Below are 27563 nucleotides of genomic sequence, written 5' to 3'. Positions count from 1 at the left end.
CCCGGAGGAAGTCAGCTGCGTGCCTGGAGGGGACCCGCCGCCATCTCAGGTCTTGGCCGTGCGAGGGCCCACCGGGTTCTACAATCCTTATGGGGGACCAACCTTGTGCCTCGGGGAGATCTACGCTCCCACCTGGAAACACGCGGGAAACCAAGCCTCCAAAAAAACGCTGCCTCCTCGCTCCGCGGTGGGATTATCCAGAAGGAACTCCCAACGGAGGTAGTACCCCTCTCCCCTCCGCACCTCCTCCTGCATCACCCGGCCTGAAGTCGCACCCTCCTCCTCCGGAGAAGTAGTAGAGTATTCTTCTCCCACCCCAAACCAGGTCAGAGTCTTTCTTTCAAATCGGGGATAACCACCTCTCGGAAACTTCATTACGCATTTTCCCAGATCTCCTCCCTTTCCCTGTTCTTCTCCACGATTTCAGAACAGAAGAAAGCATACGCTAATCAACTTTTTCACAAAATATACTTGGATGAAATAATGGATATTTATGATATTAAGGAATTATTTTTAATATTTTAGATGTGATAAATGTATTGTGGCTATGATTTTTAAGAAATAGATTTTATCTCATAAATATATTCTGAAGTATTTAAGAACAAAATGATATGTTGTCTTTTGATTTGCTTGGAAGTAATTCAGGGGGGTGAAGGCAGGTATGGGGGTGGTTGGGCATGGGGGGGAGGGCGTATAATTAAGCTCAGTGGTGTATACCTAGGGATTTGATATATTATTCTCTGTACTTCTGAGTATTTTGAAAATTTTCCATTAAGAAAAATGTCTGGTTCAAGATCAATGGCAACAATGTATTGAAGACCTAATGCCTGGGCCCAGCACTGTGCTACAGGAAGGGGTTGTAAGGTGAGGAGTGTGTGTAAGGCCTGGCCAGTAAAATAAGCGAATAAAAAGTTACAATATGGTATGCTGAACCCAAGTGCCATGTTTGCTTGTTGAAGGTTTTCATGAAGCATGGAGGATGGACCAAGCCATTCGTGCCTGGTAGTAATCATGAGCCATCAAAGAGGAAGGGGGATCTTTGGGTGGGCCTTAAAGAGGAAGGGGTAGGAAGGCTTTCCAGGCCTTGGGTTTCCAGAACAAAGGCCTCAAGGCAAGCCTGTTTTGAACATCATGGTTATAAATGAATCTTTGAAAAGGACTAGAAGATGAGGCTAGTAGACCTTGAATGTCATGCTAAGGATTCTGCAGTTTTTCATACAAGTGATGCTATTTGTTTAGGAGTCCAATTTTTATTATTAGAGAAGCTTCTATTTAAATGAGCTTTATAGAATGGAAAAAATTAAACCAAACTTGACTCAAGCCTCACAGACAGATGTTTGCAATAGAAAGGAGAGAGGGTATCCCATTTTTCATTCATGCAATATTACTTGACACCACTTTGTAATGGCGAGGCATTGTGCTGAGAGCTCTACGGGATGAATGATCAAGGCATAATTCGTAGTATGCGGTAGATATATAGTAGGAGTGAAACAGATGTTTGGATAAATAAATGAATAAATGATGGGATAACTGGCAGCTGGAGTTAGGGCTTGGGGAGTAGTGCTTAGAAAAAAGAATGCGCTCTATTTGACTTGAAAGCATCTATATATGATTTACACTTCTCTGTCTTTCCATACAGCTTTAATCCCCTCATCTTTATCTCTGTCCAAAGGGTTAGTGGGGGGTAGGGTAGGTGTAGACGTAGCCATGCTCAGATAGAAAACAAAGGACTCCTAGGGCAAGAAATGCAGAAGCTACATAATTTTCCCACAGTGATTCAAGCCGTTGATATTTGTAATAATTACCAATATTTACTGACCACTTTTTATTACCAGACACTCTTCTAAAGGGCTTTACATGTATGAATTTATTTAATCATTACAGCAATTCTATCAAGTAGGTTTGTATTAGCACAGGAAAGAAACTAAGACACTAAAACCAAGGGAATTTGCATAGCTTGCCTAAAGTTATATGGCAGTGAGTGGCTGAGCTGGGCTTTGAACCCGGAAAGTCTGGATTACTAATGCCATACAACAACTCCAGTAGTGTGTATACAACTGTTTTACAGGAACATATCATTGAAATGGAGGCAGGGTAGAACATAAAAACTTAAGGAGACCAGGGAAAGAGATGGCCGATAACAGAAGAAATGATTTCACCTTATTTTACTATTTTTCAGTCTTTGAGAGATTGCAGTATGACTCCATTTCCTTGGTGCATTTGTAAAGTAATTCACCCAATGAAGACGATGAGTATTATTGACAGTGCCACCCTGCTTTTTCTGATTTCCTGCACCCAGAAGTTGTGACTTTTAAGGTAATCTCTTTTCCAAAAACTTATTAAAGAAGAGGAGGAGGTATTAGAGTTGATTTTGATACATTAAGAAATAACTAGCCATCCCCCCCAAAATTATGTGCACACACACATACACACAAAACGAGCACTAAATGACAAAATTGAAGTCATTTTCTATATTATATGAATCCATATAATATATATAATATGCAAGATGCTGTTAGGTTCACTCTTAATTACCTTATTGTTGTGAAATGTATCTTTGATTACAGTCTCTCTAATTGTTGCTGGGGACATGACTGATATTTTCGCAAGTTTCGTATTGATATATTTTGTGTTTTAAATTCTGTAGCCTTTCTCAGCTGTATTTGCTCTAATGCCTTATATATTCTTTTGGATTATCTATGTTATTATATCTGTGAATAATGGCACTTTCCTCTTTTCCAATATATATAGCTGTTTTGTTTTGTTTTTTAACCTTGTCTTACAGTGCTTTCTAGGATCTTCAGTGCAAAGAGAAATAGTAGCAGTGGTAGAGGACTTCCTTATCTTGTGCCTGAATTTACAAGGGAATTCTACAAAAGTTTCACCATTTTTGGTAGATATTATTTTTCAGGTTAAGGAAGTACCTTCTATTTCTAGTTGCTTAGTTTTATTATAAATGAGTATAGAGCATTTTCTTTGTTTGTATCTATGACTATATACTTTTTTCTCCATTATTATGATAGTGTGGCAGTGTGGTAAATTACAATAACCAATTTTCTAATATATTCCAGGGCTAATTCCTATTTGTTGATGGTGATTATGTGTGTGTGTGTATGTAAATGTGTGAGTGTGTGTGTGTGTGTGTGTATATATTTATTTTCCTGCTACCGATTTCATCAAGCTTCTCTATGGAATGTTTTATCTATTTTAATACTTTTTGCTTTTATCTTTATTTTTCTTCTTTCTTTTGATTTACTCTTTTTCTAATTTAATAAATTGGATCTTTAAGGTCAATAATTTTCCATCTAATTTTCTAAACTAAGAATTCAGTACTATGAATTTTCTTAGAAGAAATCTCCACAGGTTTTCCTATGTTGTATTATTATCACTCAATTTTTATTCATACCTAATTTTTATTATGATTGCTTCTTTGACCCATGAGTTATATTTTTAATTTCCAAACATTTAAAAATCATATTGTGAAATCATTATTCATCTTATTTTCAATCAGAAACTTCATCTTATTTTCTACTTTAAAAATGTTTAATGCTTTTGTACCTTCTTATAATAAGTCAAAGTATATGCAAGCTGCTCATCTCAATAGATTTTGGCAATATATAGCTTTGTCTTTCATTAAATACATTGGAAAAGTGCGATTTTAATATACAATGTTGAAGTTATTGTTGATTTTATACTTGTGCTTTTTAAAGTTTTAATTTTGATTTAATTCTACAGTTAAAGAAAAATTGTAAGAATATTACAATTTAGTAATATAACATTGCCATATAATATTGGTGACAATAGCATGTAATTAACAGAATTGAATTGTATACTTGAAAGTGATTAAATTGGGAAATTTTAAGTTATGCATATGTTACTATAATAAAATTTTTTGAAATTAAAAAATATCTTAAATTAAAAAATAATTTAAAAATTAATTTTAAAATTTAATTTTCATTTAAAAAATTAAAACAATTTTAAAAGCACATGACAATAATAGGCTGAGTGAAAGAAGCAGAGTACATACTGTAGGATTCTATTACTAAAAAGCTCTAGAACAGGCAAAACTTACCCATGGTGGATAAGGTCATAAGTTGTAGAAATAATGGTGGAAATTGACTGGGAAATGGCATCAAGAAACTTTGTGGGTTGAAGATTAATGTTCTACAACTTGATAGTGGTTTGGGTTATATAGACGTATGTATTTGTTAAAACTCATCACTTAAATTATGTGCATTGTTGTATATGAATTTAAACTAAAAATTAATAAGTTGTAAAAATGTTGAACTCTAGTTATATGCATTCTGAATAATTTATGGCAAATACTGATATCTATAATGTTCATTGAAATGGGTAAAATGTAAGATGGGTTTCTCTGGCTAGGAGTATGTATACATAATAATGTACTTGTGATAAAGCAAGTGGTAAGGACAAATGGTAATGATAGAATCAATGAAATGGAGGAGAAAAATAATTCCAATAATATACTTTACCTAGATTCACCAATTAACATATTACTACATTTGCTTTATTATTTTCTTTTTCTGTCTTTCTTTCTCTGCCCTTTCTCCCCTCTAAACTATTTGAGATTAATTTGCAGATACCATGACCCTAAATACTTCAGTGTGTGTCTCTTCAGAATGATAACGTTCTATTATATAGCCTGAGTACAAATGTCAATATCAAGAAATTTAACATTGTTCCAATATTTTTATCTAAGTCATATTCCAATTTCACCAGTTGTCCCAAGAAGTCTTTTATAGCTATTACCTTTTTCTGGTCAGAGATGCAGTCCAAGAAAACGTACTATTTAGTTGTCCGGTCTCTTCAGTTTTCTTTAATCTGGATGAGTTACTCAGACTTTCTTTGTTGTTCATGACTGTTAATTTTAAAGAATATAAGACAGTTATTTTATAGAATATCTCTTACTTCAGGTTTGTGGTTCATTTCCTTATGATTAGGTTTAAATTATGCATTTTGGCTTGAATACCTCCCAAATAATGTATTGTATTCAGGGTATTATCACAGGGAAACATGATGCAGATTTGCCCCCTTAGAGCTGATGTTAACTTTGATTATTTGGTTAAGACTATATTTGCTAGATTAATCCAGGGTAAAGTACCATTTTGCTCTTTGTAGTCAATAAACAATTGTGTGTGGGATACTTTGAGTCTTTGTAAATATCCTGTCCTTCATCAAGCTATCATCCACTAGTTTTAAAATCCATTGACGATGGACGGCCATGATGGCTCAGCAGGCAGAGTTCTTGCCTGCCAGGCTGGAGACCCGAGTTTGATTCCTGGTGTCTGCTCATGCAAAAAAAAAAAATCCATTGATGGTTCTTCACTGAATGAGTTATCACCATGATGACTGCAAAATGCTAATTTTCAAACTCCATTGTTTTTTTCTACATTCATCAGTTTGTATTCCACTTTAAGGAAGAGCTTTCCTTCAATTATTTATCTATTTGTATTAGTATGAACATATAGATTTTTATTTTATTTAATGAATATCCTGTTGCTATCATTATTTATTTTAATGCTCAAGTTGTCCCAACTTTAACTAGTGGTAGCCCATTAGGGCTAGATCCTGTGTCCCTTTCACATATCGTCATGAATCTTTGCTACTTTGACACTTTGACCTTCTTTGACACTCCCTTACTTCCTTACTTTCAGGCTCCTCTTGTACTTCTCCTGCCCCATTGACCATTTCTTCTATGGAGCCTTAATACTTTTAGTGGAAAATGATATTTAGGAACCAATAAATAGATACACGAATCTTTTTTAGCTGAACATTTTGTTATTGTTTAACATTTAATTATATTGAAGTCAGAGAATATGGTTTATAAGATACTGGTTATTAAGTATTTGTTGAGGCTTGCTTTATGTCCTAGAGATCATGATAAATTGTAATGTGTTTTATTAAAAGATTTTGTACTCTTTAATTGTTGCATGCAGAGTTCTATATATGTCCATTAAACTTGTTAATCTTGTTTAAGTCTTCTATATTCTTCTTATTTTTTGTTTGTTTACTAGATCTATCAATTACTAAGAGAGGTAGATTAAATATTTCCTGCTACGATTATGAATTTATGAAATTCTTGTAGTTCTGTCACATTTTGTTTTATATGTTTGGGGCTTTGTTATTATTATGTGCAAAAAAGAATAGATGCATCGTTTTCATTTTTAATGACCCTTTTTATCTTTTTGTATTTAAAATCGTTTTCTTTGAAATTAATATAGCTCTACTAGCTTTCCTTTGTTTGGATAGTATTTCTTTTTCCGTCCTTTTACTTACTTTATGTTTCTCTTTTTTTCCCAAGAAATGTTCTACCAAAAGAAGTGAATGTATTGATTGCCTTTGAATTTACTAGTAAGATTTACAATTAGCAATAAGGATAAACTATGTTTCTTCACCAGCTTTTTTATTTCATAAATTTTCAAGCTTACAGAAAAGTTAAAAGATTCTCCACATAGATTCATCAGTTGTTTACATTAACATTGACATTTCTGATGAGTCTAGACAATTGTTCTGTAGATGTCCCACAGTCTGAACTTGTCTCAGTGTTTTCCTGTGTTTAGGTTAGATATATTTTAAAAAGAGGACTAGGTAAGTGATGCTTTGTTCTTCCTATCGTATCACGTTAGGAGGCACATGATGTCAGTTTGTCCCAATCCTTACTGCTAATGCTAAGCTTGTTCATTTTTTAAAGGTGGCTTCATCCTTTTACTTTCAAATTTTCTTCATCTTTATAATCTTATAAAGGATACATAGCTAAAGTTTTAAAAACCATTCTGGCGAACTCTTTTTTTTAAGTGTAACGTTCAGTCCATTTTATCTCCTTAGTGCCTGGCTATTTACCAAAACAAAGAATCCACATTTATCATGCGTAATTCAGTAGCTGTTTGAGTCCTTAAGGATTCCTGGCTGTGGAAATAGAGAGACAAGCATCAGAGGGAACTGTTAAGAGAATTGAAAATGGTTGTCCTTGGGAGATGAATTCTATGGAAGTGGAGTGAATGGTGCTGGAGACTGCTGTTTTTTGCTATAAGCTGAGAAGAATTACCTGATTTTTGAAATATGTACATATTTATTTGGTAAAAATCAACATAAAAATTACAAAAAGAATCCCCAGCAAGGTTGTCTATGTCTTAAGAAAGACAAATCTAGGCATTTCAGGACCTGCTGCCATTGGATGAAATTTTAATTGCTCTTGGTCCTAATCATTTCAGTTCAGTGCATTGTGGGAATCTGTTCAGAAAGAGAGGATCAGATGTGTCCTACAAGCTAAACCACTAGATCTGTCCTACAAGCTATGTCAAAAGAAGTTCTTCAGACTGAAAGGAAAGGGTACTAGACAGTGGTTCAAAGCAGCATGAAGAAATAAAGACCTATGGTAAAGGTGACCTTTTCGGTAATTATAAATGCCAATATTATTGTATTTTTTGGTATGTAACTCCATTTCTTATTTCCTATAGGTGCTACAATGAAAATGTATAAAAAGTAATGATTAATCTATGTTTTGGGACATACTATGCCCAAAGATTTAAGTGGTAACAAGTGCAAAAAATGGTGCGGGTGACAAAGAGGTATAGGAAAAGTACATATTCATGCTGTTGAAGTTAAGTTGGTATCAAACCAAACATGACTGCTGTATATTTAGTATGTTAAATTTTAATCCTATGGTAATGACAAGGAAAATGGAAGAAAATTATATCCAGATAGAAATGAGAAGGCAAAAAAAAAAAAAAAGGATCAGAAACTACCCAAGGTTCACATAGTGGCAGATCTGTATATCTTCACCATCTTAATAATGTGCCTCCAGAATGGACAATACTTGTTTACGAAAGGTACTCAGCATTTTGTCTTCTCCCTTCCCACTCCCTTATTTGTATGAGTAATATACCAAATTCAAGGTCACCAAAATGCAGACTTAAATGATGATGCAAGAAAATCATAACTGTTCAGTTATTTGAGATATTCTGACATTTTGGAGTTTAGTAAGATATATGAGTTATTTATTTATTTGCAAAGAGGACAGCTGAAGAAGGAACTAAGGTGCCAAATTGAGACACAAATCCTTACATTGCTATGCTAAGACCATGTAGACTTCTGTATATTGATACAAGTAATTTCTCATTTCTTTTAACCCAATTTTGTCCCAGTTAGTATTGTTTCCATTTGCCTACAATATTATCCATGTAAATGGTCAGACTGACTTCAAACGGCCTTGATTATCTCTGAGAGCAGGTTGCAACTAACCCAGATGTGATTACAGACTTGGATCCAATATAACAGTTACCCTCACTCATTTGTCCATTCATCAAATATTTTTTGAATACCACTCTGACAGGGACTTTATTACTTAAGTATTTAAGCTAGGGACTCAGACAAAGTCCTTGTTCTCATGGAGTGCATAATATCTTGCATGTTAATGTTGAGATATTTATTACACACTGTAGGTTGAGCAAACTGTCCGATTCACTTAAGCAGGTTATTATTTAGTTATTTTTTTGTCAATTGATTTTTTAAACATTTTTTGTTTTGAAATACATATACAAAAAAGCAATAAATTTCAAAGTATATTTTAACAAGTACTTAACAGATTTCAAAGTTTGGTATGGGTTGTAGTTCCAAAATTTCACGTTATTCCTTCCAGCTGCTCTAAGACACTGGAGACTAAAAAGAAATATCAATATAATGATTCAGCATTCATACTCATTTGTTAAATCCTAACTTTTCTGTTATAACTCCTCCTTTTCCTTTGGTCCTTCTCCCAATCTTTAGGGATATTGAGTTATGCCCATTCTAACTTTTTTCATGTTGAAAAGGGGTGTTGACAGTATAGTATGGGGGATGGAACTGGTTGATGTTCTTGGAGAGACCGGCACCCCTGGGTTTCAGGATTTATCTGGCTTAGGAACCATCTGAAAGTTTTAAGTTTCTGAACAGTAAAATTAGTATGAGCAATTTTTGTAGGATCTCACATAGATCCCTGGGTGTCCCTAGGGTTGATAGGAATGGTGTTGGTTGGGGTTTGGCAAACCATGGCAATTAGCAATATCTTGCTGAAGCTTGCATAAGAGTAGCCTCCAGAATAGCCTCTCGACTCTATTTGAACTCTCTTAGCCACTGATACTTTATTTTGTTGCATTTATTTTTCCCCTTTTGGTCAGAATGCAGCAAGTTATTAATCAGACACTGGAAAGGAGCCAGGGTTGAGTAGTTCCCTGTGTAAATACAGAACTGTCCAAATATCCATCTCTTGATTATTTCAAGCCAGTTGAATACAAGAGTCTTCTGGGTACTGTAGTTACTCCTGGATCCCAATAACTCATGTATCTTTATCTTTGTTTTTTGGTAATTTTAAAATTTTAGCATACTTTCAGACTTACAGAAAAGTTGCAAGAATTATAAAAAGAATTCCCATGTACTCTTCATTTAGATTTCTTAATATTTTACCATACTTTCTTTATAATTCTCTCTGTTTCTCAGTCTCTAAATAGATTAGATAGATAGATATACATATATATATATATACACATACCTACACACATATATATATATACCTACATACATATTTTTCTGAACCATTTGAAAATAAGTTGCCTCAGGACCCTTAAATACTTCATAGCTGCTATGTCTGTTTAGTTTGCTTTAATCTGAGTTTCTTAGTCTTTCTTTGTTTTTCATGACCTTGATATTTTTGGAGATAAGACAATTATTTTATAGAATGTCTTTCAATTTTGGTTTTCTGATGTTTCCTCATGATTAGATTCAGCCCACATACTTTTGGCATGAACACCATTAAATATTTTGCTTTTCTCCATGTATTATATCAGGAGGCACATAGTGTCCCTTTGTTCTGTAGCTTTATCTTATAATTACTTGTCACAGAATGCTGTTCAGGAGATTTCAGAATACAAGGCTTTGATACCCTTTAAGGATTTATTGGATAGCTGCGCATATACTTTTACTTTCCCTTTACGGAATAGTCATATTTTTAGATAGAGGTGGAATTATAATTTATAATTAGCACCCTATTCTCTGGCTAGGTTACCTGGTTGCAGACATGCTCAGCATTACAGGAGTTCTTGAATCTGCTCTGCCATATTCTTCTGCCTTAGAGCCTTTAGCAGTGTATACTTCTCCCTAGCTTGGCTAGTTGTTGATCTTCTGTCTCTCTGCCAGAAAAGTTTTACAGCAGCTTCATGTGCAGAGTCTTCTTAGGCACCTTTCTCTTGACCACTTGTTTTCCCTCTCATTATATGAGAACCTTCCCATACTACATTAGATTAAGTTGTAAAGAGGAAATATGATATGACCAAGTTTCTTTCTTGGTAATCTTACTTCCTGACTTGTTATTTCATCTAGGGCGTTTGTTTCTTTTAGGAAGTAGGCCAGAATTTTTGCATGGATTCTTTATTAGCTTTCTATTTCTGCTGTAACAATTTTCTCACAAATTTAGCGGCTTAAAACAACACATGTTTAGTAGAGGGCCCAATAAGTTAAGTACTGGAAAACATCCATTAAATTGTGAATGAATTTTATAGGCGAATTTAGCATTAAGAGTTTCAGTGTTATTCTGATAGCAGAAGTGAGAAGGCAGTGATCTTTAAGAGTGACCAAATTGAGACTACTGACATAGTCCACTCATAGGAGATTTTTAGGTAAAAAAAGGATAAAAATTGGATGGTATACATCAGGAAATCCCCTGATACTGTTTCAGACTTTAGGGACACCCAAACCAATAGGCCATGCCTTCGATTATGAGCTTACTCTTCTGAAGCTTATGCAGGTAGTGGAGAAACTTGATCTTCCTATAGGCATGCCTAAGAATTATTTCTGGAGGACCTCTTTTGGTGCTCAGCTGTGGTCTCAGTCTCTCTAAGCCCAACTCTGCAATCATTGCCTTCTCCCCTATGTAGGACATGACATCCAGGGGTGAAAGTCTCCTTGATGACGTAGGAGATGACTTCCAGGGATGAATCCTGACCTGGCACTGTGGAATGAACAATTCCATCTTTACCAAAAAGGGGAAAAGAAGTGTAATTAATAAAGTGTCCATGGCAGAGAGAGTTCAAGTAGAGTCAAGAGGTTACTCTGGAGGTTGCTCTTACATAAGCTTCAGGTAGACCTTGCTACCTATCATAATCTGCCAAGCCCCAACCAGGACCATTCCAGCCAATCCTAAAGAACACCTAGGGCAATAAATAAGATTCCACAGGGGTTCCATTCACTAGAGTAACTTTCCAGAAGCCTACAACCTCCAGATGGGTCCCTGGTCCAGATAAGTCCTGAAACGTAGCCCAACCTCTTCAGAACATAGATAGTTTCATCTCCCTACCCCATATTAATGACAGACTCTTCCAATATGAGAAATTTAAAATTGCCGTAGCCCAAACAGCCCTAAAGAGAGGGATGGAAAGATCAAAGGTGAGTTATACAAAGAAGATAGTATTTAACAAATGAATATGAATGGTTAATCATTAAATTGATATCTCTTTTAGGCTCCAGTATTTTAGAGCAGTTAGAAGTAAAAACCTAAAATTGTGAAATTATAACCCATGTCAAACTCTGAAGTATGTTCTATAACTAATTATGGTGTTGTGCTTTGAAATTTATAGCTTTTCTGTATATATGTTATTTTTCACAAAAAAGAAACATCATTTTAACATCATTTTGTGATGATAAAAAAATATTTAAGCCCTCTAGCTTCCTATATTCTGGAGCAGCTTGAAGGAAAAATATGAGAGGATGGTATGGTAGCCCATGACAAACTCTGGGATCTGTCCTGTAACTACTTGTTGAAGAGTGTTTTGAAAACTATTGTTTTTTTATTTCTTTGTTTTGTATATATGCTACACTATACAATAAAGAAAAGTTAAAAAAAATGGGATAGTATAAAAATATTGGATCACTATGAGGAGACTAAGGATTAAGGGAAGGTGGTTCAGTGGTAGAATGCTTGCCTTCATGTGGGATACTCAGGTTCGATTCCTGGACCATGCACAACCCCCCCCCCCCCAAAAAAAAAGCAACAAGGAAAGAGGGTGAGACTGGATATAGAGGAAAGAAGAGAATTAATAATAACTGAGAAAGAAACGCCCTGGTTGTTTGGTATAACTGGCAGCAGAGCCAAGAGAAGGGCTTGTTTTCTTCCTTGTATGGAATTATTGTAGTGGTTCTCAGGGGGAAAAGTACAATCCTGGGGGGTGGTTTGAAAATTTAGTGAAAAAGTGTTTTTGATCATTATAATGAACGGAGGGCATCCTGGCATATTGTGAGCAAAGTTAGGGTTGCTAGATGTCCTGCAATATTCAGGACAATCCTGCACAGACGAGAATTCTTCTATATTCCTTACAACTTTTTTTATTTTTGCACGGCTAGGCACTGGGAATTGAACCCGGGTCTCCGGCATGGCAGCCGAGAGCTCTGCCACTGAACCACTGTGGCCCACCCTCCTTACAACTTTTGATGTTCATATATTTTGAAAATTCTGTTTATATTGATCTTTGCCTTGAATCATACTGCATTTTGTATACAAACAAAGCAAACAAGCAACTTTTTTTACACAGTTTTAATATACACTGTTGTTTCCAGAAGTGAAACTACTAGTAAAGTAAGCTTTCTGTTGTTCAAAATTTTACCGAGAAAGTTCATCATTTTGGAACACCAGGTCACCTACTCAAATTCTGTTCTTGATGTTTGAAATATCATGAACATCATGACTGTAACAGTCATTATTTGTAGCTACCACATTTACGGGCGTTATCTGTACTTCGCTGAAGATTTCGTTATGTCTTCTAGTGTTGTCATATCCCAGCAGTTACATAACGGAAATATGTTTATTTCATTATAAATTAGTTCCTTTGTATTTCTCTTTCATATTACAGATACCAGTTTTTTGAAGTTTCATGACTTTTCTTTCAGGATAGTAAAATGGGTATTAATACATTTAACAAAGGGGACCAGACAAGATTGAGAAACACTGCCCCAGAGGTAAGAAGATAAGAATGGATGAGAATATTGTTAAGTTTTATGTAGAGATGAGGGATTTTTGGGGAATACATTATGCTTTGTAGTAGAGGCTACCGTAGCCCTGATTGTCCAATCCAGTGAACAATTTTCAGTCCTTATCTTGACCCTTCTGTAATATTTAAAATTCTCTCTTCCCTTCCTTCTCTGTGCATGACATCTTTCTCTACTAGTTGTCCTGGCCAGTCTTTCTCACTTTCTTTCTCCACATACTTCTTCTCTGCCTGGATCCTGTCTCAGACCTCACTTGTGCTTGGTAGTCTCATCCACTGCCCTGAATTTAATTAACATAAATACACTGACGATTCCTAAATTTATATCTCAACACAGGCCTCTGTGCCAGGCTTTAGACTTATATAGGCAACTGACTAAATTGAACTCTCACCCCAATCCTAGCAACAAAAACATCTTCCTTATTCTTGTTGGTACTCCCAAGGCAAAATTTAAAGTATCGTATCATATTTCTCCTCTCATTTACCTCTACTCTTCAGTCTCCAAGTTATAATTCTTATTCTTTCAAAATATCTCAAGAATATGTCCTTTGTTCTCTGTTCCCAAAACTCAATTTCCTTACCCTGCTTTGGACCATCATTCTTTTTCTCCTAAATTAATCTAATAGTATGGTTTTCTAATTGATTTCTTGCCTCCACTACTGCCTACTGACTTTAGACAGCCTCTAGAATAACTTCTCTAAAATAGGTATCTATACATATGGTTACCTTCCTTAAAATCCTTAGTAGCTTCTTGCTATCTATGATAAAATCTCAAGTCTGAGAATATTCTAAAAACTTCTCTATAACCAGTGTCCTACACAAGCTTTATCTATTGCTACTAATTTTTACACTGCATCCCAACCTTACACAACTCATTCCTTGTATTTTATGTTCTAGTAAGGTTTCTCTGAACCTACTATGTATTTTCATGCTCTATGTCTTTGTACAGTTGGCTCCCTCTAACATCTTTACACCCCTGTCTACATAATGAACTTCATTCATCAAAGTTCTGCTCAGGTGTCATAATCTCAGGAAAATTTTCCCTATTCCCTGTCTTCTGCCTCATAAAAATAATTACTTCTTCTTTGCTATTTCTTATCTGGTATTTGTACACTATTGGATATATCAAATAGAGACAGTTAACCTCCTTAAAATCCTTAGTGACTTCTTGTTATCTCTGATAAAGTAGACAGTAGGTAGATGTTGACTGGAAGTGAATTCCGAGTGTAGCAGTCTCTCCACATCTGGTTGACTAGGAATGTAAAAGAGAAATTAAGTGCATAACAGACATTCATTGGTTTATATCTTATAATTGTTAGTAAAGTACAAAAATGTTAAAATACAGCTTGATAAATTTGTATATATATTAAATGCCAGTATAACCAACACCTCCGTCAAAATATGGAACATGTCCAGTAACCCCAGGAAACTCAGTAATGTTGAAACCCATGAGCGGTTGCTCCAAGAAAGGAAGCCTTCAGCAACTCCCCAGTCACAAAAATCAGAAAGTCTATGAGCATGTAGATGGAGATCTTTCTAGAGAAATCAAATGTAGCATATATTTTATCTACCACCAGACAAATGAAATAGTCAATATTTTGAAGAAACTGTAGAAGAAGAATATCCTAAAAAGTTTCTAAGAAAGAAGAGATGTTTATTTGAAATTAACTCAGTTCTCTTCTGTCTGCACTCACTGTGTGTCAGGCACTAATCTAGACAAAGGAGACAAAAGTGATTATTAAACCATGTACCTAGGCTTGAAGACCATAAAGTCTAGTGCTGGAGACAAAATATCCTGTAAGGGAGAACATAAAAGCAAGCATATAGTGCTAGAGAACACAAAGGAGAGATGGTTAGCCCAGGCAGAGAAGGCTTGGAAGAAATAATGTTCAAGTTAAACTTAAAATGATAAGTCAGAGAGAGACAGATGAAGAAAGTAGACAAGATATTTGTATTTCAACCATAGTGAATTTTAGATACTCCATTATCATAATGTAGGTAGCAAATAGACTCTTGGATGTTAACAGCATTTAGATGGGAGTTGTCAGCATGTATATGAAAGTTGAACCTGGGAAGAATGTATATTGTGAGAAGATAAGTAGCCAGGAAACGGCAGGCAGGGGAACAGAGGCTTATAAAGAAAACTGAAAGAGAAAAGTAAGAAAAGAAACTAGAGTATAAGATGTCTTAGAATCTAAAGGAAGAAAATGCCTTAAGAAAGAACGGGTGGTGGAATGGTCAACAGTATCAAAACAGTTTTGTAAGAAACAGAAATAAAAATGGTCATTGGTGGCAGGCTAACAGAAGAGAAGAACCATTAAATCTGAAAGGAGATGGTTGGTTGGTGACTTTGGTAAGAACAGATATATTGTGATAGAGGGATGTGAAACAACATTTTAGTGAGTTGAACATGTGGGGGAAGTGTGAGGAAGTGGGCAAAAAGAGTGCTGACAGTGCTTTCAAGAAGTAAAGTTGTGATGCTGAGGATGCCAACATTCAGATTTCAATATGGGTAGAACATATAGAAAGAAGAACATTAAAGAAATAGAGGATTTGAAGCACCCTAGCCACCAACCAGAACTTACACTAAAAATATTAACACTCGAAAAATATTTCACAGCACATTACACAAAAAAACTGGAATCTCCATTCTTTTTCATCTACACTTGGAAAATTCTCTAGTATGCACCATGCGCTAGTTCGAAAAGACTTCTAAATTTAAACAAATTGAAATCATAAGAATCATTCTGAAGGCACAAAAGAATGAAATGACAAAATAATGGGGAAAAGGACAATATAAATATTTTTTAAATATGTGGAAATTGAATAATGCACTCAGATTCTGGAACAAAAGAAGAAATCACGAGATTCGGATAATATTTCGAGATGAATGAAAACAAAAACACAGCCTACTGAAACTTACAAGATGCACAGAAAGCAGTGCATAAAAGAAATCATATACATACCTAACGTACACCTGTAACTTCCAGGCCTTGTTCCACTGCTACCTTTTCCTTCCATACAGGACGGTATGGGCCTTTTGGAGTTTGCTGATTATGCACTCAGGGTATTGTTCAGTCTTCCTTTTTATCCTCTCAATGTCTTGCATATCGCCTGTTGGATTAATCTCCCTCTGGGTATGATTCCTCTGACAGAGGGTATATGGTGGTATGCTCGATCATCCAGGAAGGGAGATGTCTCTTTGTGACAATTAGTGGTTCCCACCCATACAAACACCTTGTCTCTATATCCGTGAGAACATGGGGGCTTGCAGTTGAATGACATTCTGATTCTCTCTTTTCCTTCCATTTTCTTATGCTACCTATTCGGCAGCTGCCCTTCCAAATACACTATGGGAATGAATAGGCCCAGAGGTTGAAGAGAGGTAGTAGAGAAGGTTGATTTTTTTTTTATCTTCCAAACTTTAGGCCCAACAATAAAAAATTTACACTGAGGGACTTCATTAGATCAAGGACTTAAGTTTTTACAATAATCAGAATGAAAGGACATTAAATAAATATTTGAAAGGTTTTCATTTCTTACAGTGAAGTGTTTAGTGTCTGAAATTGAACATTTGGGGGACACTTCAAGGCATTATCTGGGCATACATGCACACCAACACGTGTCCACCCATAGAACACACATAGCGCAAGCATGTGCAAACATGCACGCACTGCCACACAGGCACGTGCTCTCAGACCTGGACACTCCACCATCCATGTTCCATGAGTCAGGTCATCATGCCCTTGATGGGGGCTATCCGGGACCCAGCTTAAGAATCTGACAGGCAACTCTGTTCATAGGTAGGCCCAAGCAGCAGGTGTGTGATTCGGAGTGTCCTGGGTGCTCGGGATGGATGCGGACCCTGGGCCCCAGAATCAACTTGGTAAGTCTTCTGTGGAGCCCTGAAACTGCGTGAGGCCTGTGACTCCGCTGATTTGTGGCTTTCCCTGGTCCCCGGTGAGAGAGGCAGCCAAGGCTGGCCATCCTATTCTGTTGGAGGTCTGGGGGAGCATTTGGGAGTCCGTTTGTGGGTTGTCCAGAAGCTGTGCTTGTGGCGGCGGTGTGGGTACACCCATTTGCAACTGCTTTGTTTGGCCTGTCTTGTGGCAGGGACCCCAACCAGAAGCTCAAGGCCTTGGGAGGTTGCTCCGGACCCATTAAAGCCACCACATTTGGGAGCAGTCATGTTATTTAGAAAATAATTTGGACTGGGGTGTCAAGAGCACATATTATTTACTTTTCTTGGAAGAGCAGGAGGCCACACAGATGAAGATGGCAGAGTGAAGGGGAGAGGCCCCCTGGCTGCCCGACAGAGATTCCTGCAGGGGTCCAGGTCTGTGACCCGCTTGGGTAGGACCTTTGGTGATTAATTTACTCTATTTAAAATTTTTTTTTCCTCGCTGGAGGGTTGGGACTTGGGCAGGGAGAACAGTGTGCTTTGGCTTTTGTGGAGCCACAGTGCCACCAAGCGGAAGCTGTTTCTGCCATGGGGAAGCAGGCGGGGACCACTGGTAGGGAAAGCCAAGGAAGAGAGGGAAGGAGGTGTTGGCTGGGGTCCTGAATGTGCACCCAGAGAGAGAACTCTGGGCTGTTGCTCCACCTGTGCTCATCCCTGGTCTTGGCAGCCTGGCTCCCTAGTCTGGGAGCAGATACCTGAACCAGAAACCCCAGAGTCAGCGCTTTTAGGTTACCCCTAATGACTGCCACGTGCAGTGGGCCAGGAGTGGGCCAGGTGTCAAATAACCTGGACATCTCATCTTCCTAATCCTTTATGTGGTCAGGGAGGAAAGGGGCAGGGAGGTTCTCCTTACAGCAGGGTGGTCCTGGATAGGTCACTCAGGTTCTTCCCGGACAAGGAAGACAGAGAAAATGCCCTCCCCACCACCCTTGTAGTCAATGGTGAGTCCCTTCTAGACCCACCCCCAAATGGCTGACAGTGGTGTACCTCCTGAAATCAAGGTCCATGGGGCTGCCTGCTTAGTCCCCGGTCCCCTAGGGTCCTGCTTTCTCATTGGGGCCCCCAAGCGGGCACATTCACGACCAGTGTTTGGGACAGCCAAGGACCTCAGCCTAGTAGATCCTTGCTGGCCCACCCCCTCCACCACGGTCCTGATCTAGGCCTAGTCAGGGCTGCCTGGGCTTTCCAGAGGCAGCTTCCCCTGGGTGGCATTGTGATTCCAGACATGCCAATCACCTCTCTCTCTACTCATCCCCACCCCCATCATCATCATCTTTCCACTCCCTCCTTTTGCTGTCTGAAAAGACATACCCAGGGAGCCAATCCAGCCTCCGGGTCCCACTGAAGCATGTCCTCTCCCCATCTTGGCCATATTGGGATAAAGCTGCTTGGGAAGCTGGGCTTTTCCTTCCTGCTGCTCTGGATGCAAGGTTGGGTATAGTTTTCATAGTATAGTTTGCCAATGCCCATTCAGATCTTCAGATACCTCTTGGACATTCTCTCCTGGACAGTATGGACAACATCAAGCAATACCAACTCAGTATATGTCTGCCCTTCACTTTCCTGGGGAGCAACCTCACTGGAGCTGCAACTGCATGCTTTAGAGGGTATGCAGGACCAGGAGGCCATGTCCCATAGGGAAGCAGAAATTGTTGACCCATCAACAGACCGCGCACACTGAAGGAGCAAGGACTTCTGGCGGCCATGGCCCATCTTCCTCGAAGGAATCCTGGCTCTGGCCTGTGCCCTGCTGTAGGCATGTAGGAATGGGTTTCACATTGGGTCTCTGGGAAGGCCAGGCCTCATCTCACATGGAGTGTGTGTACACTCATGCTAGAATATATAGTGTCCTATCCGAAGTTCTTTGCCAACCAGGCTTGCAGGCTTCAGGCACACAACTAGAAGGCACTCCGTTTTCTCATCTTATACTTTGTAAGCTCATCCTTGTAGTTTTACCCTTGGGAAGGGCATGATGTTTGGAGAGGGGAGTGACCAGTGGGCCTTTCACCCAGACAGAGAGGGAAATTGGGCAGGCCAAGTTATGGACCCCTTCTCCATCAGCACTCCCAAGGAACCACTGTCCACCTTCACAGGGTTGCCCTGCAGACAATCCAGTGTGTGTCTGGGCCATAAGGTATAACAGACTTGCAGGTGAGACTGGCCACGTTGGAGAGGCCTGGAAAAAACCCTGCCCTTTCCTTTCAGTACCTCTAGAGCCCAGTGGTGAATAAATGCAAGGCTTCACAGGCTCCTCAGAACTTTGTCTCTCTTTCTGCTTTGAAAGTACTCAGTATACTCTTTGTACTGCAAATAATTATAAAATCGTACCCATTCGGTCAGGAACTTGTGGGCTGTGTCGTAAATATTTCTAACTTTTATATGATTTCTAGAAAATTTATCTTCTCGTATTTTTCTTTTTTTAAATCTACCTATTTCTTCCGTTTGTTTTTGGAAGTATCTATGCTCACATTATGGAAACTAACATCATAGGTGCCACCATCATTTGTAGAACTTGTCATCATTCTGTGTATATTTGTTTGTTTTGTAATCTTTGTTGAACACTGTACATTTTAATATCTTAATGTGTTCATTCTGGGATGCCATCTCTGAATTTTTTCCTTCTATTTTTATCCAGTCTGTGACATGAGTAAGAGTTTCCTGAGTACCAGAACCTAACAAAAAAGCAAACCAATGTAAAATAACATTGGCCCTTATTATCCAGCATTCTGCTTCAGAGTTTATCTTATGTTGAATGTTAAGTGCTGTTAGCAACCCACCTCTGCCTGCAAGGCAAATTCTGAAAGCCATTGATATGTTTCTTGGTTCAGTTCTTCAGGCCACTACTGATCTGTTTGTAATAGTTACTCTGCTACCTGTGGATCACGGCCAGGGACCACAGAGGGTCCAAGAAAGTACTGGGGAAATGTCCAGTAAGTGAACCACAGGCGTCTACTGTTTTTAAATCTGCGTTTTCTTGCCTCAGTTCTTGCCCAATTACTGCAACTCTTTAACTGTTTTCTGGGTCAGAGGGTGATAGCTCTGCCAGTATTGGTTAGTTGTTCTAAGATTCTGTGATGGGACAGCTCCCTGGAGTGTCTCATTCTGAGTTCTTGGTTTACTGGAAGCCTATATATTTTTATTGTTTGTTTTTCATATCTAAAACAAATTTGTCTAAATATAAAAGTATATTCTACATGCATTATATCAAAATATGTTTTGATAAAGTCAGTATTTTTAAATGTTACTTATGTTTGGCTTACCTTCTTCAGAAATCATGATAATCTAAAAGCCTAATATTGACTCTCCTATATTATCAATAGGGTAGAAAAGAGCATATTAATTCAAAACACTACTAAGTCTAGAGACATACCACTTATATAGCAACGATTAATGTTATATACAGTGAACCCCTATGAAAGATCATTTCAAAGACAAAACTGTTTTTCAACATAGTTATGATATTAGCAGGCCATCACAAAACGGTAATTACAGATAACCAATTTCTAATATGATATTTTGCAGCCACTGTTATAATTAGGTTAATGCATTAACAAAGCAAAATATACCATGTTTGACCTAACAGATAAGAAATTTAAAGCAGATCATTCTTTTCTATTTGATATTGTTGATCTCTCTAATATATTGAGAGTAACAGAATGATTTACTGTAATCTTTTAGAGTATAATCTGGAAAATGTTTATTAATTCTTTTAATTAAAATACCTCCTTTTCCAACATGATTAAGCTATATTAGGATATTTTCAAAACAATTGGAAGCAAGCCTAATTGTCTTCATTTGGAGAATTGTTGAGTAAATTGTAGTGGTCTCATAATATAAAATATTATATAGCTAGTTTAAAAATATGTTAGTTCTATCTGCCTACTGACTATGAAATATCGTTCAATGGGTAACACCTGTTTTTTTGGATAATGTGTATAGTTAGAGCCCACTTTTGTAACAGCATACAAAAGTCTTGTTTATATGTTAATATATATATTTGCACAATTATGGAGAGAATTGTGAAACGTTACACCTTAGACTTTTATCATTTGTTAATGTCTGAAGAGATATGGAATAAAGGTGTCTATTGATTGTTGTTATTTTTTAATGCAACTTTTAATTGAATGATAATATACATTCATTAAAGTATACAAATCATAAATGCATAGCTTGATGAACTTTTTTCTTTTTAAAGAAGTTAAAGGTTTACAAAAAATCATGCATGAAATATACCACCTTACTATAAACATTTTACATTAGTGTAGTACATTTGATACAATTGATGAAAGAACTTTTGTGTAATTGTACTATTAACTGTAGTCCATGGTTTATATCATGGTACACTATATTATACAGTCTTATGTTTATGGGTTTTTTTTAGCTCAGTAAAATTTTTATTCATTTTTTAACTCTTTTAATTGTGAAATATATATACAAAAAAGCAATACATTTCAAAGTACATTGCAACAATTAGTTGTAGAACAGATTTCAGAGTTTGGTATGGGCTACAATTCCACAATTTTAGGTTTTTATTTCTAGCTGCTTTAAGACACTGGTGGCTAAAAGAAATATCAGTATAATGATTCAGCATTCGTACTCATTTGTGAATCCTGACCGTCACTGTATAACTCCACCATCAATGATTATTGATTACTAAGCTTGTATTTATAAGTTTTATATTTTTCACTTGTTTCTTGCTTGTTCCTTCACAAATAAAACATTTTTTGTAAAATAATTAAAACTTTTTTTAAGAAAAAAGACAAACTTAGAGGTCAATTGATTATACAGTGTGAAAACATTTAAAGTGTATGCAATTGATAAGTCAGTAATTTCTATTAATACAAAAACAAAAATTCAAAAATTATAAACAACCCATAAAAATTGACTAAAGAAAAGATATTTCACAGAAGACAAAATATAGATGGCTAGTAATTGTATTAAATGTAGTTGACTTCACTATTAATAATGGAAAATAGCTCAATACAAGGAGATACATTTTACAGATCATCACATTGGTAGTGTTAGGATGGATATGGGGAAACACATACTGCCTACGGGAATGCAAATTTTTATAACTTTTTTAGCAGTATAAAATTTTAATATGCATACACTGTGATTCATTCTATTTGTGGAATCTATGGAAATACTTCTCCATACAAATAAATAGGCTTTTATTTACAATAAAAAATATTGCACAGTTCTACTGAAATTGACTTACAGAGTCAATGCAATACCATTTAAAATTCCAACAGACTAATTTGCAAAAATGGAAAACTAATTATTATTCTTCTTTGGAAGGTGTTCTAGTTTGTTAGCTGCCAGAATGCAATATACCAAGAATCCAATGGCTTTTAAAAGGGGAATTTAATAAGTTGCAAGTTAACAGTTTTTAGGCTGGGGAAATGTCCCAATAAAAGCAAGTCTGTAGAAATGTCCCTTAGAAAAATGCCTTTTCCCTAAGGCATCCAGGGAAAGATACCTTGATTCAAGAAGGCCAATGAAGTTCAGGGTTTCTTTCTCAAGCGAAAAGGCACATAGTGAACACAGGTTTCTCGCTCATTTGGAAAGGCACATAGTGATCATGGGATCATCTGCTAGCTTCCTCTTCAGCTCTCCAGGAAGCGTTTTTCTTCTTCATCTCCAAAAGTTGCTGGGTGGTGAATTGTGCTTCGTGGTTCTGCAGTGTTCTGTCATCCTCTGCTCTCTCTGAATCTCATGGCTTTCTCTCATTCTCTACCTTTTCTCAAAGTGCTTCTTCTTTTAAAGGATTCCAATAAAACCAATCCAGACCTACCTGGAATGGATGGAGACACTTCTCCACCTAATCAAGTTTAATACCCATATTTGGTTGAGTCACATCTCCATGGAGATAAGCGAATTAAAGTTCCCAACATACAGTACTGAATAAGGATTAGAAGAAACCGCTGCTACCACAAAGTTGATTAGGATTAAAACATGGCTTTTCTAGGGTACATAAACCTTTTCAAACCAGCGCAGAAGGATAAGAGGCCTTGAATAGCCAAAAACGTCTTGAAAAAGAGGAATGAAGTGGGAGGTATCACACTTCTTGATTTTAAAGCTTATTATAAAGCCACCATGGTCAATACAGCATGGAACTGACATAAAGAAAGACATGTCAATCAATGGAATTGAATTGAGAGTTCAGAAATAGACCTTCAGATCTATGATTAATTGATTTCTTACAAGGTGCCCAAGCTTACTCAATTGGGACAGCACAGTCTCTTTAATAAATGGTGTTGGGAGAACTGGATAACCATAACCAAAAGAACGAAAGATGACCCTTATCTCACACTTTATACAAAAATTAACTCAGACTGGATCAAAGATCTAGATATAAGAACCAGTACCATAAAGTACCTCAAAGAAAATGTAGGGAAACATCTTCAAACGTGATAGGCTGTATTTTCTTATACTTTACACCCAAAGCACAAACAACAAAAGAAAAAAATAGATAAATGGGATCTCCTCAAAATTAAATACTTCAGTGCTCCAAAGGACTTTGTCAAAAGGTGAAAAGACAACCGTTGCAAAGGGAGAAAATATTTGGAAACCACATCTGATAAGAGTTTGATATACAGAATATATGAAGAAATACTACAACCGAAGAATAAAAAGACAAACAACCTAATTTAAAAATGGGCAAAAGATATGAATAGACATTTTCCAAAGAGGAAATACAGGTGGCTAAAAAGCACATGAAAATATGCTGAGGTTCACTGGCTATTAGGGAAATGCAAATCAAACATAATGAGATATCATCTTACACTTACTAGAATGGCCACTATTAAACAAACAAGAAGATATAAGTGTTGGAGAGGATGTGTAGAAATAGGAACAGTTATTCACTGCTGGTGGGAATGTAAAATTGTACATCTGCTGTAGCAGATGTTTTGGCAGATCCTCAGGAAGTTAATTATAAATTTACCTTATGATCTGACAATCCTGTTACCCGGGATTTACCCAGAAGATCTGAAAGCAGGGACACAAACAGATGTTGCACGTCGATGTTCATTGCAGCATTATTCACAATTGCCAAAAGATGGAAATAACCCAAGGGTCCATCAACAAATGGAGAAATAAAGTGTCGTATTATGCATAGGAGGAAATATTATTTCATAGTAAGAAGAAATGAAATTCTAATGTATGCAACAACATGGATGAACCTTGTGGATATTATGTTAAGTGAAGTCAGACACAAAAGGACAGACATTGTATGATTTCATTGAGTGTATAATATGTACACTTATAGACATTAAATATAGAATGTAATTTACCAGGATATGAAATGAGGCTAAGGAAGGGGGAGCAATTGTTTAATATATGCAGAATATTTAATGAAGTTGAACTTAAACCTTTGGAAATGGATAGATATGACGTTAGCACATTATTGTGAGTATATAATCAATAGTGCTAGATTGGGACATTAATTAACAGTACTGAATGATGTGTGAATGTGGTGAAAAGAAGAAGTTTAGAGTCATGTATGTTAACAGAAAGAAAATTGGAAGTTAAAACATGGGAATGTATAACACAGGAAATCGTGCGGTGGACAACGTCTGTGATTAACTGTATAAATATAAGAAATTATTTCATAAACTAGAACAAATGTATAGCACTATTCGAAGGAGTTAACAATAGAGGAATATATGAGAAAAATGTACCTATTGCAAACTATGGATTGTAGTTATTAGTGATTGTTAATATTCTTTCATCAACGATAACAAATGTACCATACAAGTATAGTAAGAGAGATAAGGGGAATGGGAGGATTTGCGTTCTTTTTTATTTTTATTTTTATTTATTTTTTGGAGTTATGAAGTATTCTGAAATTGATCATGGGAATGTATGCACAACTGTGATGATACTGTGAGCCAATGATGGTACACTTCAGATAATGTGGTAGTTAGATTCAGTTGTCAACTTGGCTAGGTGAAGGTGCCTAGCTCTATTGCTGTGGACATGAGCCAATGGCATGTGAACTTCATCTGTTGTTGATTACATCTGCAGTTGGCTAGGAGGTGTACCTGCTGCAATTAATGATGTTTGATTTAATTGGCTGGTGCGTAAATGAGAGAGCTCAACATAGCAAAACCCAAACAGCTCATCCCAGGGCTTTGGAGATGCAGAAAGGAATCACCCCGGGGAAAGTTGTTGGAACCCAGAGGCTTGGAGAGAAGGCCAGCAGAGATTGCCCTGTGCCTTCTCACGTAAGAACCTCAGTTGAAAATTAGCTGCTTTTCCTCTGACGAACTTTACAATAAATCCCCTTTTATTGAAAGCCAATCTGTCTCTGGTGTGCTGCATTCCAGCAGCTAGCAAACTAGAACAGATTATTTGTATGGTGTATAAATATATCTCAGTAAAATTGCATTTAAAAAAAGGTTTGCAGAGTAAAAGCCTTTCAACAAAGGAATGATTACACAAATTATGTTTTCGTAGCATGCAACTGTTGAAATAGATCTATTTTGCTGATATAGAAAAATCTTCATTACATATTAGGTAGAGGTAATTATATTGCAGAATGGTATATATGATATGATCATATTTATATTAAAACTCCAAAGCCTAAAATTTATATTACCATAAGCTCTATCCATATTTACACTTAAATGCACAGAAAAAGGTCCAGAAAGAAATCACACTTGTGTTTTCCCCTGGAGATAGCAGGTCCGAGGAAAGGCAGAAGTGTGGTGACGGGATACTTTTGTTGAGGTTGCTTGAGTTCTATACAATTAGATTATATTTATGTATTTTTGTAAATAAATGAATATGAATTTTCTAATCAATGTAAGAATATGTTGAGGGGAAATGAGGGCTGAATGTTCCAGCTTGATTAATTATGGGAGTGTATAAAAAGAAAAATCACAGAGGTACAAGGTGACAGAAGCATCTGGTCCACCTGGCAGATATATCGTCAATGTGCAGTGAAATACATCACGTAGGAAATCAAGATGCCATTAATCATTTGACTCATATTTCTAACTCCTACTTTCATGTTTATCAAGAAACAATAGTTTTGCTTCCCCTTGTGATCTGTCTTCTTAGAAGAGTATTTGGGGGATTATCTGCTTAATAGACATATTTGATCTGTATAATTGCATTTTGCATTATAAATTAACAAATAGTCCATCTCTTTTTATATCTTTCAGTTTATGCTGTAGTCAACATAATTCCACTTACTGAAATTGGCAAGATCTATTGGCAAGATCAAGTTATAGATCTGTGAGACTGAAGATCATAGCCTGAATCATGGTGAATTCACCAGAGCAAATAATGCCTGTGAGATGGTCATGCAGCAGTCAACTGACACGCTTTTGGTGACACCCATTCTTTACTGCATATCTTTAAATTCCTATAAATCCATTAAGGTCCCAATAAATTTTGTCTCTCATTGCTGTGTTAGATTTATATGATTATTATTTGGTAAATTATGAACTTTTAGTGAATGTTACATAAGAACCCTAAATATAAAATATTACTAAAGTTGGTGTCAAAATATTACCTTCTTTCTATAAATAGCCACCCACTCATTCATTACACTGAAAATATCACAAAAGTGGAGAAGTTAAAATCAGGAAAAGAATTAAGTTCTCAGCACCATTTTTTAATTTTACTGTCAATTTTTCTGTGGTATCAGAATCCTATCATTAATTCTCATCCCATATTCTTTTACATCTTAATGCTTCCTAGTCAAAATGGTTGTATTTATTATTTGCAATCTTCTACTTTCTTTCTAAAATAATCTATACATTAAATAGGGTACCTTAGTTTAAAGTATTTATAAATATCAAATGGAAAAAATGCAATGAGGAAGGGAAAACTTCATAAGCAGTTTTCAATATTTCACATAGTTCAGGAAATGTTCACAAATTAGAGGTTTAAATGAAAATTGTTTATGGCTTATAATAACTGCAAGGGATGTAGAAAAGAACTTTTATCTTTTGAGTTACAATAAAAGAAAAATATTTATTTCTAAGCATATAACATATATGAAAATGTGAGGTAAACATGGCTCATCTACTAAAATATGAAATAATCATAAAATTTGTTGAAATAAATAATTAAATCTGATGTGTATGCAGCTTAATAAAATTAGTCCTTGGTCTCACAAGTAAAGGATCTGAAGAAAATCACAAATGGAAGTGTTGTGATATTCAAGGATCTTCCAATGTTGTCATGCACACTTAAAACATTCTAAAATAATTGTTTTAAAGATAGTGTAATATCTTTACTTGCACTTTAGGGTTTTAAAGTTTCTGAGCCAACCCAAACATCACATGTCAAATGCAATTTTGATAATCCCTATCAAAATGCAAGCTGACTTTGCAGAAATTAACAAGTTGATCCTCAAATTCATATGGAAATGCAATGGACCCAGAATAGCCAAAGCAGTCATGAAATGGAAAAAAAAAGGCTGCAGGACTCACACTTCCCAATTTTAGTATTGAATACTAAAAAGTGCTAAAAAGCAACAATAATCAAGAATGTGTGGCATAAGGATAGACATTTAGATAGATGAAAAATAATTGAGACTCCAGGAATAAAGCCTC

General features: G+C 36.3%; 1 protein-coding gene across 6 annotated transcripts; it reads left to right on the top strand.

Moving 5' to 3' along the window:
* NBDY (negative regulator of P-body association) lies at positions 1–26404 on the top strand. Of its 6 annotated transcripts, XM_077146283.1 has the most exons (5): positions 1–325; positions 2180–2316; positions 12934–13002; positions 16835–16917; positions 26163–26404. In XM_077146283.1, exon 1 carries the CDS (start codon positions 90–92, stop codon positions 294–296), a length of 207 nt encoding a protein of 68 aa, XP_077002398.1. In that variant the 5' UTR covers positions 1–89; the 3' UTR covers positions 297–325; positions 2180–2316; positions 12934–13002; positions 16835–16917; positions 26163–26404. The 6 variants fall into 6 exon arrangements, with proteins under 6 accessions (XP_077002398.1, XP_077002401.1, XP_077002400.1 ...); XM_077146286.1 differs by lacking the exon at positions 16835–16917; XM_077146285.1 differs by lacking the exon at positions 16835–16917 and having other exon boundaries at positions 12897–13002.
* The last annotated feature ends 1159 nt before the right edge of the window (positions 26405–27563 follow it).

Source organism: Tamandua tetradactyla, chromosome X (assembly GCF_023851605.1).
Source record: "Tamandua tetradactyla isolate mTamTet1 chromosome X, mTamTet1.pri, whole genome shotgun sequence".
In the NCBI taxonomy this organism is placed as follows: Eukaryota; Metazoa; Chordata; class Mammalia; order Pilosa; family Myrmecophagidae; genus Tamandua; species Tamandua tetradactyla.
This window is presented reverse-complemented; position numbering and strand designations above follow the sequence as displayed.

What these genes read in the sequence shown, in the direction of transcription:
- NBDY (XM_077146282.1), top strand. Translation starts at nt 90, where the DNA reads ATGGGGGACCAACCTTGTGCCTCGGGGAGATCTACGCTCCCACCTGGA.